Raw genomic sequence first — 15,001 nt, 5'->3', positions numbered from 1 at the left:
ACAAATTTCAAGCATGTTTATCAACAAATGGCCGAATAATCGCGAGTTGTGCTTGACAAAACATCGATTTTAAATTGAAAACTTTTCGAAGTTTTTATTGTTTATCTTGTGTAAAAATGATCGAATGAAAAAGATTCATGAGAAAAATTTGTTGGCCGCGTCAAACTGAATATGAAGATATATTTTGTTTTACGTTTTGGAACCCTTTTTTTTATCGATAGATTTATCGCTTGTCGAGTTGTTGCATCCGTCGCCTCAATTTCTTTACACGTTTCTTTCTAAGCTGACACTTAAAATAGTAAAAAATTCAATTTTCACCATTTTCTTATTCTAAAACATCAGTTAGCCAAAAACGACAACAGGGGAAACCGCTATTTGAAATACCGCGCCAAGTACTTTACTCCATGAGAGGTTTGAAAACGGGTAAATAAATATTCATTTGAATAATTTTGATTTATTCGTAAAGTTATTGCTTACTAGAAATGAAAGAACATTTCACAATGTATCTTATGAAGCCCGTAGCAGCATTTCCCAAATGTAGAATATTTGTGAAAAGGAATTTCTTATCTAAAATAGCCTAAGATTATGAAAATCACCTTCCAGTCATCCTTAAACATTCTTTTCCCTATACCGCATACCTGCCCCATTACTTTAGTCGGACATTCTATCCTTCTCCTTACCTGTAATTCAATCCCGCCTTTCGACTCAAACCAGAAGCCTCGGTAACTAAATTCCTCGACCTGTTTCACTTTCTCTCCGTACATCTTCCATTCATATTCTACTTTTGTTCTTCTCTTCTTAAAACACGCCATCTTCGTATTATATACATTTACCTTTAAGTCTTTAATTCTCACATACACCTTAAACACTCTCATTATGAGACTATCCCTCTCTCGTTATCCGCTAGTAAGACTACATTGTCTGCATAAGCTAAGGAATATACCTTGCTATTTCCCAGAACCGTTCCCCCTTTTCCTTTCTTCTCCAGTTCCTTTATCCTCTCGACCAACCCTTCATCCTCCTTCATCCCCTCCTCCTCTTCCCCTAGCCTTACCTCTTCTTTTATCCTCTCTGTTAGTTGTTTTATATTTTCAAGGCGCATGTCCAAGTCTTCCCCTTCCAATCCTCTAATCTCATTGTCCATTTTTTCCTTAAATTCTCTCAATTTATCCTCCCCCACCAGCTACTCATTTTCACTTTCCCGTTCGCCAGTTGTTTCCTTTTTTCGCTACGCCGCTTCCATCCTGAGCATTTTAATGTCGCTATTAGTGGGAAGTGTTCTGAGCCTATTTCATTACCTATTTCCACTTTATCCATTCTCTTTCTTATTCTTTCTTCTGCTAGAATGTAATCTATCACAGTCTCCCCTTTGCCCGGAAACGTCACTTCCTCTTCTTCATCTCCCCTTATATTTCCATTGCAGATAAACCACCATTTTGTCTAGCCACGTTTCACTCAGCATTACCACATCCCACTTTCCAATACCCTCCCAGAAACCCTCGTTCATGTTTTTCAACCCTAACACACTCCAGAAAGCCACACTCACTCCTCTCTTTTTGTCCTTCACCCTCCACCTTTCTATGTTCACTTTTTCTTCTCTGGTGAAAATCCCGCCTCGTCTCTCTTACTTAAATTTCCTTTGTTTACCCTTCTTTCATGCATTGTTCCCTCTGCTCTCAATTCTTCTCTCTTATCTACCAAATCCACTTTCCCTATCCAAACATTGCCCCTGTTCTTCCTCTCTATCCATACTTCCCGTTCGATAATTCACTTCCTCTTTCTCTCTCTACATGACAGGTCCTCTTCAATTCGTTCACTCCTTCCCCTAAGTACCCTTTTTCTTTCCATCATTTCTCTCTTCACCTCGCTTCCCACTTTCACTTTGAGCACACCTGTTTTCCCTTCTGTGTTTCTACCTAGCACCTTTACCACATCTACTTTCACCTGAGCCCCAATATCGTTCATCAGTTTCTCTACTTCTTCCTTTCCCGAATCCCTTTCTACTTTCATTCCTTAAATTATTATATTTTTCTCTGTCAAACCATTTGCAGGTTTCCCCTCTGATGCCTCTGATGAGTTTTTCCAGGCCTTCTAGACTACTCCCCTCTGCCCGCCTTTAAGGTGGAGTTCTGTGTCTAATCTTCTTTAGCGCTTTCTCTTTTTCTCCTTCCTCATCTAACTATTCTCTAACCCTTTTATTATTCTTCGACTTCTTCCCTTTCATACTCGTGGTCGGTGGTTGTCGCCACTACTCGAAAAACGCCTTCTCGTACATACTATGCAAATGGTGCGCTCTCTGTAGCCTTTGCACGTTCGTTGGTCTGCCTTGTTTGCTCTTGCAACTCGTTTAATCTAAATCTAAAGCCATCACTCTAAAAATCAGTCAAAATCTCTCTCAGACTATAACTCGCCACTCTTAAACTATTAAACAGCTGTCTCTTCTCATTCATTCAATCCTAATACTCCCCTGTCACTCACCCTGTGTGACAACAACACTTGCCACAACCGTTCCTAACCTGAAAATCCTGCTTTTCCACTTTTGACAATTATATAAAACTCACCGCCTTTCTACCAACCCCTTCACTCTCACTTATCCCTTCTTTTTTCTTTAATCTCGTTATGATTTTTCTCTGTTATACATTCGTGCCTTACTCCCATCACAATTCCTCCCATTGTTCTTCTTTTTTTATTCTTCCTCTTTGCATTTTGAACCTACCATTTTAATCTCTTAGTAATCTTTCCATTTCTTTTCATGTAGACATGTCTCCACAATTACTACGAAGTCCCATTGTGTCAAATTTCTCATAAACTCCTTATCTTTTTTCCAAGCCAGCTATATTCCTGCCTCTGCTACTTTCCCGAACCCTCATTTTGTTCTAACTCTTCCTTGACCTGGTCCCAAATCCTACCATACGACTTCGATCCGTATTCTCCTATACTTAACCCACGTTCTTCTTTCCTCTTTTCTTTCCTCTAACGCTATTTTCACCCACTTTATACTGCATATTCCTTTCTATCCATGTCAAATCATGCCAAGTTTTTCTCAAATTTTCCTTCTCCTTATTTGCACCCTTCCCACATCCAAACACCCGGCTTTGAGCTTTCTAGTTTTGTGTCCTACTTTCCAGTTTTTCTATCTTTTTGTTGGGATCTTTCTGCTTTTCTAGTCTTTGTTCGAACGTATGCATCCTTTTCTCTAGATTTTCCCTAACTTCTTTCCATTTCCTAATCTCCTTCCTCATTGCGGCCATTTTCCGCCTGATCTCTTTCTTTATTTTCTCTCCCCTTTTCTCCTGCTTTTCTTCATATATCCCCATTACTTCGATCATCATTTCGCGAGTTTCTTTCAATCTTTCCTCTTCGATTGGATATTTAGTTTCAGCTCTGTTTCCTTATGCCCCCTTACTATTTTCATCCTTCTCCATAAAACTATCTTTTTCAGGCGGCGATCTGAACATTTTTGGATATTTCCAGCTTCAACCGAAATCTTCCTTGTCTTTGCTGCTTTCCCTCTACCCTCTCTTACTTCTGATGAATGCCTCAAGCGGTCTCACGCTTTTCGCTCTCAATCTTCATTTGGAACCCGTGGACACTTTAGTTCGGACAAGCTGCGTTTCAAGCTCTCTTCCCTCACCTGTGTGACGAACTCAGGGCAGTAGAGACGGGGGGGGGGGGGTTTCTTAATAGGTACGAAATGGGTATGTACGTATAGAAAACCAAGATAATTGGCAGTGTCTTATTGTGACTTGTATGTGTTGTGTGTGACAAAAAATTATCAATTCAGTAAAAAGAAAAGCAGTAAATAATCTTTTGGAAAGACCATTTAAATTTGTACATAAAGAATTCAAAATTAATTATGTTCCAGATTTGACCACTGATGACATTACTTACCTTCGCAATCGGCATTAGCTACCTTCTTACTTCTCGACAAAGAAAAAAGGATTGCTATGCTACTACATTTGCTCATTAAGCATGAGAATGTGAACAACTGAATTTGCCTGCCTTTAATCCAGAAATAATTTACGTAGGCTTTGAAATTGACATTCATTTAGCTATGTTTTCAATGTTTAACATTAGACAGTAGAGTTCAAACGTTTTGTGATTATATTTTAGAAACTTATATTAACCCTTAGAGCGCCATCCTATCTAATTATTTCACGAAGCGCCATATGGGGACGTGGACGACCCCCAAGGTGAATTTCATCCTGCAAAGAGAGTATACGTTATTTCAATTTAACCAAATTAGTGGATACTTTCCAACTATGCTTTACGGCCCCTAGAGCGCTTTAAGGATTAACAGTGGTTCAATTTTTCCACCTAAAATCTGGGCTCAATTTTCTCCAACAATAACGCGAACAAATGGTTATGAGGCTTACCATTCGAAATTGAATCCTATGTTTAAATGTGCTAACCCAAATATTTATAATTTGGTCGAAGCTTTTTTAGAAGTCCAAACGAGTACCTAAATAAAAATGAAAAGCAAGGGAAAAAGGAGAAAAGTAAATACAGAAAAAGAACAATCTCTATTTAATGAAATGATTATGTTAGAAGTAGGTTTCATAACTAGATTAGAGTTTGTTCGTATAGTTTCGCGCAAATTTGTACCCATATAGATTTAGTTTTAATTTGACGACTTTTTGTAATATGTAATAGGATTGTATTTGTATAATATAAAGTGAAATAAATATTGTAAAAGCGTAAGGGAAATATTTTGTTAATCTTATTATTTATTTAACTTGAGTTGACTTAATATTCATATTATAATAATGTTCTAAGAATAAGAGTTATTTGTAACAAAGTTACAAGTACCCCGCTATCATACGGCCCTGTGGGCCCATGATTAGGAGTGGGAAACGACACCCCCAGTCCATATAAGCGTAAACTTGCCCCGAAGGCGATTTGTCTTTGGTCTGGCGCTCACTGTACGTTAAGGTAGATGGTACCTCGTTCACCACTTCGCAACCCCTTGGTTTCCTTACGTTACAACCCGCCACGACGCCACGCGCTTCTACCGGATCTCAGCTGCCTTGTTGAACACCCCCGACTGCTCCGGAACATTGGCTTCGCTGCCCGGGTTCTATCGACAATGCTCGCCTGCTCCGAGCTTCGCCGCCCGGTTCGGGCTATCGTGATTTTCCTAATCACCTATTGGAAGTTTGGTTCAATAAACCCTTTTATATTTAATTATTTGCCTTTCTTATTCACTTCACCCAGTTCTTGACGCTCCACATCCTCCCATATCCTTTAATTTGCGAGATCTCTCACAAATTGACAATACTTATTTCCCAAAAAATTTTTAACACGCAGGTATCAAGTGTAAGTAGATACATAAAAAATGCTGCCAGGCCTACGCTTGAAAAAACTCTGAAGGGAAATTGTGGAGGAAAAGGGCTGGAAGGGAATGAAGGAAGCCTAAAGTGTAGAGGGAAAGAAGGCCCGGAGGGGAAAGATCCCTGGCACTGATCGTAGCCCACAACTTGAGAAATGCCCCCTGTGGATTTTGGGCATAGACCGCAACTCGAGTGCACCGATACCAGGAATTACATATAGGCGGTATACTTTTCGTTCCCGACCTTCACAATTAGGCACCGGCTAATGGGAACGAACGCCCCCTTCCACTGGACGGACCACGAATCTATTTCCTCTTGTATTACTCCCTCTCAAGCAATGTCCAGTCCTACACTCCCTCAACCTTTCTAGTTTAGTGATATCTCAAATTGTACTGAAAATAGATTTCTATGCTATTTTCCGTACAACCCTGGAGGTAAAGCATCATAAGGCACGTTTTTTTCGTGGAATCCACAGAATAGGCCCAATCAACGTGTCAATGCTATACAATACTGTATTATACAATAATATACTATACAATACTATAAAATACTATAAAATACTATACAAAGTCAAAGCTCGCTAAACCCAAATTTTACTTATGGAACTTTTTGGGACCCTATAAAACAGACTTTTGGGGCTGATATTTAAAAAATCAGTTTTGATTCGTATTCACACAAATGAAAAATAGACAAAGTTCAAATTAATTTTTAATTAAACCCCGAAAACTAAGAGAGATCCCATTGTTATATTTAAAGGGCTTTTAGGGCACATTGTAAACTACCTAGGACCAGCATTTTAAAGAAAAACAAACGTGGATATTTTTCAAAAACTGAATTTAGGCTTTTGTTTTAAAAAATATATAAATTGATTAAAAATGCCTTTTAACAAATACCTTTTTTTAATGCGTCTTACTAGGGGTCATCCACAAAATGCATGATAAATTTTATGGACATTTTTAACCCCCCTCCCACCATGACAGGCCGTGATATTTCATAGCCCCCCCCCCTGAAAAATACACGATAAACTCCCCCCCCCGCTCTTAACATTGAAAAAATAATGCAAATTTTGATAAACTTTTTAATTTGATAAACTTTTTAATTGTATCCCACAGTTTTCAAGAAGAAGATTTGTTACTTAAGTATAGAATAGCTTTTTTAAAGTAACAGTATTTGGTTTCTTGTTCTAATATAATCTTGTTTCATGTATATATTCTTTTGGGTTAATATCGATATCTTCGTCGAACTTACTTGCGCCATGGATTGTCTAGGTGCCTTTCAATTGTTATCAGAGGAGAGTTTTCTGTTTTTAGTTAACATGAATTCTTAAAATTCAAAATCTCTTTATCAACTTTATCCTCGTCCAACCATTCCGATTCTTCTTGATCCTCACATTTCATAACAATAACTAGTAGTTCTCTTTGGCGGATTGCAGCTACTCTGGTAGGCCGTATTTTTGAAATAGAAGCTGATATACCACATGATTTTTTTTGCATTTTTAATTTAGTTAAAGATGCGAGGTAGACACCACATTTTGAACATATTTTCTTGTGGACTTCAGATTTAATAGATGGATATGTAATATCACATGGAACTTCTACAAACTGTTTAAATTGCTTTTTGTAGACTGTATCGTGCATTGATTGTAAAGCAAAAACAGATGGATATTTTCCATTTTCTTCATGCACATGAAGTTCTCTTTCTTTTTCATTTCTTTATGCAATTGGCAACGGAGGTGGTAAACCCCGATCAGGGAGAAATTTAAAATTCGAACTTCGAGGGAGTAGACAGCAACTGCGATCATCGCATTTCAGAAGTTGCAGACAATACTGGCTATTTCGTACGAGCATTTTTTGCCATTCCTCTGACATTTTTATCAAAGATGATTCTTTGAATTCTGAATGGTCAGGCTTTATATATTCAGTGAAAACTAGATGATCATCGACAACAGTATTAGACCAAATTTCTGTTAAAGTTTCGCCAGCATATTCAAAATTTTCAATTTCTTTTCCCTCGTCGATTGCCTCACCACTATTGTTTAAATGAGTATCATAATGTTCATGTGGCAGAATAAATCCAGCTAGTTCTTTAGAAAGGGGAGCCATTCGTCTTTCGACTCTTTTAAACGAACAACGTCCAGGAGCGTTGCAAGCAATGTACAAAGCATCTAAGTCATATTTAAGAAAATGGTGAATTGCCACTGCTATGACTTTCTGATATCGTGGGTTTTCATCTGGGCCACCATCGACATTAAAAATAACAACTGGTTTAGTGCTTCCTTTCGGATCCTTTGTTATAATGTCAAATTTATCCATTATGAATAGTTTTTCTACGTGTACACTGTGCGACAATGCCGTCGAAGAAGAATGTTTTCCAGAGCGAATAGCCACATATGTAGGTCCAGAATATCCTACAGGCTCTCAATTGCCTAATCCATCCTAGTCAATAACTATCCTAGCGTAAACAGATGGTATTAGCTTATGGGATTTGGCAACAACCCAATCATGGTCAGGCAGTGTCACACGATAACTCATATGCATAAGAAGAGGGTTTTGTTTATTGGCTGCTGTAATTCCAATTGCCACACGAGCCTTGTCATCTTGGCTAATGAAAGCTATTTCACAAGGACCGAGCATTGATGCTATTTCTTCTAAATGATGAATAGTTGCGGTTGCAAATCTGGAGTTAACGTGGCTCTTATGAGAATCAGTTTGCGTTTTGGCAAGTTTTACTGGCACAGTTTTAACATGCCTCTTCCCCTCAAGTGTATCAGTCCTGCGTGGTATTAGTCTTAAATAAGAACCGCTTCGACTAATATTGACTCCAAAATCTACATTGAGAATGGTAGTCAACTTATCTAAATTTTTTACAGATCTGATGCTCCCTGTGCGTCTTCTTTCATCTGCTCCTCCTCCATGCATAGCTATATCAACGATAACCTTCAGCAATTCTGGCTGGTCTTCCTCGATTCTAGGATGTCCTTTTTTATTTCTCAATTTCAGTTCCTTACCATAGGTGGGATTTTCAGAACAAATTTCTTCCCATGCCTTTCTTTTTTCACTTCTATATTCTTTATTCCTTTCCGCATTCCTTTATCTTGATTGTAATTTTTTTCTAGAAACCCGAAGTTCCAGTTTTTTAGTCATTAGTAATTTTTCCTCAACTTCTGTCAATAAGTTTGCATTTCCTCTTCGCTTTAAAAGTGATATTTCCTCATCCAAAATACAAATCTTCTCTTTTAAAGCATTTTGCACTGGAGTGTTGTATTTCTTAGCATTAGATGTTGTGGCTGAGTTCATATTAGACTTCTCAGGTACATCCGCACTTTCCGTGAAAAGATCGATTTGTGACGTAGAAGTTCCAGAGATAGCTGTGCTGTCCGATGACGCTGACTGGTCTTTTTCCGCTATATGCGCAATTTTTGTATTATTAATTTTCGTTGATACATAACGAGCATAAAATAAAAAAATAGTTTAAATTCTGATTGGATAATGTAATTATTCATACTAGTGATAGGGGAGACCGAGTTGAGATGAGCATAGTTATCATTTTCAGTAAAATTTTTGAAAGCTATATTAGTTTTGTAAAATGTAATCGATCTTATACATTCTGTAAACCTTCATGTATCAATTTCATGAAAGCCGAATTATTACACAAATTTTAATTGCGATATAAACATTAAAATTGTAAATCATGCACGTCTTCTCTCGCCCCATCATCTGGGGCGAAAGGAGACCAGTATTGGGTCGAGATGAGACACCTCAACTATTTATTAGATTTTGTTAATAGAAGAAAAAATATATTATTTTAGGCATTCTAATAATATAAATGAGAATGATCACAAAATATCATTATTTTAACCAATGAGCAATATGATTATTCATACTAATTCATGCTCTGTGAAATGTTCAACAAATCACACATTTTGTGAAAAAAATGCAGTGTCTCATTTGACCCCGTATGCTCATCTTGTCCCAGTCTCCCCTATCTTGTCTCAAAATTATTGAAGAAATTTAGCATACTTACAACATTCCAGTAATTTAACAACCTGCTCTGGTTTTTTAGTTTTACGTTTGCCAACTCAGAATGTTTCTTCTTTAATGATTCTTCAGAATTTTTCTTAGATTTGATCAAATTCCAGAACAAGGTAGCTTCTTTTTGCAAATCATCGCCTTTCTTATTTGGGTAGGCTTCTTTGAAATGTTTAAGCAATCCTTGGTATCCCTCATTTTTATCCATATTACAATAAAAATACTGCTCTGAAAAATGCAGCAAAAATCTACAGTTTTATTTTAATGGCTGTAAGTTCGTATGATTCCAAGGGAAGTAATGAGGTTATGCCATTAAATGACTTACATGGTCTACAATATATGAAAAAGAAAGTCACTCTATATATTTTTGTGCGAGAATTAAAAGATTAGAGTTTTTAATCACTAGCCTTCATTTCATTATTTTATTGTCGCATACTGATTGTCGAGTATTCAACGTGTACACATTAAAGACAAATTAAAGTAATGTTCAAATAGTACTTACCTGATGAATATTTCAATTTTATCAGAAATCTTTACGACATCGTTGACTTTCATCTTTAGATATTATAGGGAAACACACACTGATCATAACTAGTGTGTTGATCACACACTGATCATAAATAGTGTGTTGTTCTTGATCGTTTAATTCTTATATATACTTTTTTTTTATTTTCCATAAATTCGTAGTTGAATTTGGCAACATGACTTAGTAGCTAAAATTAGGAAATAGTCTATGAATGGCTACTAATGGGGCAAAAGTGGTAACAAATGGTACTTCTAACGTACATTTTTAATGATAGAGTGGGTAGGGTGGGTGACAATGTTTCTTGACAAATGAATCAAAATTTGAAAAAATTAAAATTTTACAACTTGGGGGGGGGGGCAAAAAGGGGGACTTGAGCCGTGAAACCTAACCCTTATTATTCAATTCTGTCTGTGTGTAACTGTTGAACTAAGATCATTTTAAGAGTATGAAATTTTGAAAAAGGATTGTAACTTACATTGTTTTAACTTCTTCTTCTTCTGGCCTCAAAAAAGCGAGAGCTTTAACATCGTATGACTTTCCTGTGTAATAGGATGAAATCTGATCTCCAACAGAAACTTTTCCTTGTGCTACATAAATCAAAGAAATAGCACCCTTGTACCTATCGTACCAATTATCAAATATCAAGGCCTTTAAAGTACAGTCTCTCGAAACAGGTGGTGGAGGTATTCTTTCAACGATCGCCTTCAAAACATCCTCGCAGTTCGTTCCATTTTTCGCGGATATCTTCAATACAGTCTCACTTTCTATCTCGAAAAGGTTTTTCAGTTGCTTCAAGACTCTATCGGGATTGGCATTCTTCAGATCGATTTTATTTATCACTGGAATCACCTTAAGGTCTCTTTCAAAGGCGAGGTAGAAATTCGCTACGGTTTGCGCTTGAACACCATCATTGGCATCTACAAGGAGGATCACACCCTGGCATGCAGCGAGAGATCTGTAAACTTCTGAAGAAAAATCCACATGGCCAGGAGTGTCGATTAGGTTCAAGAGATATTCCACACCTTTGCAGGTATATTTTAAAGAAGCGGTTTGTGCTTTCACTGTGATTCCTCGTTCCTTTTCAACCTGTAACTTGTCCAGAACCTGCATCCCGGAGTTTGTTTTGATCGCTCCGGTCATCTCCAAGAAACGATCAGCTAATGTGCTCTTACCATGGTCTACATGAGCGATGATACTGAAATTACGAATGTTCTCCACGGGTGTCTCGATAACTTTTGAAGATGCTGAAGAATTTCTTATGGACACCCAGAGTTTTTGAAGTCTGAAATAGAAGAAAAAAGATTTGTGCTTTATTGACAGCTCAAACTTCGAGGAATCGCGACCTAAGGATTGTTTGCAGAATGAAAAGGTGGATGATCCTGAGGATAGAATAGAAAAGGTCAATAGTAGTTTACATGTAGCTTATTTAAAAGAACCTGAAAAAACTTAGTTTTTGATTGGGCTACAGATTTCTCTGATACATTCCATATTAACCGGGGAATGCTTCGCGTAACTCAAAAAATGCAACATAGAATTCCAACGACTGACGATGTCGTTATCTCAAAGAAACAATATCGTCAGGCGCCTCAAGCACAATAGCAAATGGCGATACAAATTAACCAACAACTTAAAGTATGAATTATTGCACCATCGAATTCCCCATACAGTTCATCGGTAATGATTAATCCGAAAAAGCTGGACGCTTCGGGAGAAAGAAAGTATCATGTTGTAATCGACTATGGGGCATAAAATGCAAAAGTAATGGGTGATGCATATCCATTACCCAACATTACATACATGCTAGACAGACTGAGTAGAGCCCAATACTTCTCAGTGTTCGATCTTGCAATCGGTTATCACCAGGTTGAAACTCATCCTGATGATAGAGCCAAAACAGCCTTTTCAATTCCAAGGGGCCACTTTGAGTATAAACGAATACCCATGGGTATAAAGAACACCCCAGCTACATTTCAGTGACTCATAGATACAGTCCTCGGAGGAATGCTAGGAACTGAGGCATTTGTGTACCTCGAACACATCGTTTTATACACAGAAACCCTGGAAGAGCACTATAAGAAGGCCAGAAGGCTCTTTAAGCGATTACGGGAAGCCAATCTAAAACTACAACCAGACAAATGTGATTTTGTCTATCCTGAGGCAGCCTATTTGGGACACATCATCGGACTCGGTGGAGTAAAACCAAATCCGACTAATATTGCAGCAATCAAGGAGTTTCCGTGACACAAAACTGCAAGCAAAGTACGTCAGTTCTTGGGATTGTATGGGTACTACCGTCGATTTACAGAAAATTACGTGAAATTAGTAAAGTCTTTGGCAGATCTGTTAAAGAAAGAGTCTAAATTCGTTTGCGGACCAGAACAAGAGATTTTTGATAAAATACGTAATCTATTATGTCATGAAAATAATTTTAAGATATCCAGACTTTTTCAAAACTTTCATATTGACCACCGATTCATCTGACTTTGCAACAGAAATAAAAAAGAATGTCTCGCCGTAGTCTAGGCCGTTAATAATTTTCAACCATATCTTTATGGTAAGGAATTTGTTCTGGCCTGTGACCATGAGCCGGTTCACTGGATTACCTATGCAGATAATCCTGGGCCCCGACTCATTCGCTGGAGGTACAGCCTTAAAGCCTATCAATTCAAGTTTGAATATAAGAAGGGTAAGCTAAATCGCGGCGTAGAAGCCCTTTCAGGAAACCCTATAGGTTTAATAGCACATGACTCTAGCGAGATTCAGAATGGTACTGATGCTTTCGAACAACCGAATGCCATATCCACTACAGACAATAAACCATGTTCAGAATAATCTTCTGTTTTAATGATACACTGTACACTACCACTCAAATTAAAATCGGCTGATTCAATCGGGCCAAAACGAGATAGAACACTAACTCGATCTCCACCCTCACAGCTATCAAAACCATCAGCAAGTTCAGGTTTAGTAACAAGATCCACTTTGTCCAAAGCCAAAGATAAACTTTCAGCAAGAAAAACTGACCCTAAACCTTTAAACACCTCACTGGCCTCGCAAGAACAACTTGTGACTCATACCGCAAAAGGAATGTGACAGAAAAAGAGATTACCGGGAATTTCTGCAATTGACGATTTGGACAAAACATACTAACCCCCTGCCCATAACAAAGAGTCTGGTTCAGACCGAAGCCCGGTAGCAACTAGACAAAAACAGCGGTAACGCAATGAATACGGGCCTAAAATACCTACTTACACTCAGGGAAATTCTTAATCTGAAGATAGCGAAGACTCCAGTGCACCCGTCCACAGAAAAGACTATAGCGTGCTTCCCGGTCTGAAGTCAACTCTTATAATCCCTTCAAGGGAGACTGCAGTGAAAAGCTCACCACATTATTTACCGAATCCATGATTCCCTTGCCCAAGGCCGTCAACCAACCGAGGTATATATAGACGGGGCATATATTCACAATCAGAAAGGAGAGCCCGAAGGAGGCATAGGGCTGTGGTTTGGTCATGATCATCCCTAGAATATTTTGAAACCTGCACAAGGCCGGCAAACTAATAACTTTGCCGAAATACAAACTGCAACAGCTGCAGCCAAGAAAGCTCCTGAAAATGGCGTAAGTAAATTATCAATATTCACAGATTCCAAAAAACATCGCGCCGACCGTTTCCATCTCTTTAACGGATTGTACTTTTTCACCTTTCATTCGCCAGGAAATAATCGCTAATTGTCAGAACATCTTGAAACTCTGTATCAGTATTGCCAAAACTTTCGACTGTCACACGCATATTGTCTCATATTTTTCGAATGTTTTTCTGCTGAGATTTTCATGAAAATCTGTACAAAAATCGAGGTGCCTATATTTTTTGGACAGATAGTAAGATCATATTTTCAGTACTTGGACCGCATGTGGGTATGGACAAATTAGCTCAAGTAGCTGTAGTAACTATAATTTGTAAAACCGAAACACTATAGGCCCTGCTGGATATTCCATTACTAGATCGCGCGGAATATGCTATGTAAGAAATGCACCCACTACCTGTGCAGCAATAATTTCTAGGAAACGGCTCTGGGCGAGCATACATAAAATCCTAATTGTAAGATCTCCTACGGAATTCAACCCCATTGGAAGGCCTTTTAATCATTGAGTGAATTGATCTACTATTTAACGAAGGAGCTGGCTGCTGATTTTGACTGTATCCACAAGTCAACCCATCATCTTCAACTTTAGGGACTGGGATTAATTCCAACTGCACCTGGGTGTCACCTGAAAACAATACAAGCAACTCTTCCAGGGTTACAACCTATGAAGGAATCGGTAATAGCAATTTATGAACCTCTGCTTCATCTGAACTTGTCTCTACTATCTATTGGACTACAAAAAATTCAACTAAAATTATTAATAAGGGCGTCTCAAGAACCTGTGAGAGACTACCATAATGAGCAGTTATACAAGGAAGGTGAAAAAGCACTGAAACAAGTAGAGTAACAGCTTTATGACATTAGCTTGCAAAGACAAGATGAAACAACACAATACCTCCTAATATACAGATCTTATGCCGGATTAGGTGTGCTTGCAATGCTAATACTTGGATACTTTTGCCTAATGAGATAGCCAAGTATCAGTCACCATCCACATCAACGGACACTATTGATACTTCAACCAACAGGAAACTTACATCACAAACCAAAATTACAATACCAAAGCAAACATTGCAAACAGCGTAAACCATGACTTACACCCACCACTGCTCTGACGCTCCAAGACCAATAATCAACATCCTCCTGCAAAAATACGCTTGAAAAGTGATTTATTTGAATGAAAATGTATCATAATTATGCTACTCTATTCATTCTAGCTTTGTTTATACGAAATAGCGTTAATTTTTTTACAACTTAAGGGTATAAAAACTAAGGAGGCCTGGGAGAAGAAGAGATCTCGGATACTGATAATAATCGAGGACGATCATTTTTCTTCCAGGGCGGGTTTGTTACGGTAGGCTGTGAGAAAAACAATTTTATTTTTCATACCTACGCGTCACTTAGTGATATGCCGTGCCCGTGATCTGTCCTCCTTCCCTTCCTAGCCTCCAACTATATATGCGACAATAGGC

At 38.0% G+C, this 15,001-nt stretch overlaps 1 protein-coding gene across 4 annotated transcripts in view; it reads right to left on the bottom strand.

Annotated features, from left to right (window-relative positions):
* LOC117173513 (translation factor GUF1 homolog, mitochondrial) overlaps positions 1-15,001 on the bottom strand; it is an 81,644-nt gene that overhangs the window by 23,699 nt on the left and 42,944 nt on the right. For all 4 annotated transcript variants that reach the window (XM_033362138.1, XM_033362139.1, XM_033362141.1 and 1 more), the window contains one exon: positions 10,360-11,166. In XM_033362138.1, coding sequence (XP_033218029.1) covers positions 10,360-11,166 — 807 coding nt within the window. The remainder of the gene's footprint in view (positions 1-10,359; positions 11,167-15,001) is intronic.

The sequence above is a fragment of the Belonocnema kinseyi genome, chromosome 5, assembly GCF_010883055.1.
Source record: "Belonocnema kinseyi isolate 2016_QV_RU_SX_M_011 chromosome 5, B_treatae_v1, whole genome shotgun sequence".
Lineage (NCBI taxonomy): Eukaryota > Metazoa > Arthropoda > Insecta > Hymenoptera > Cynipidae > Belonocnema > Belonocnema kinseyi.
This window is presented reverse-complemented; position numbering and strand designations above follow the sequence as displayed.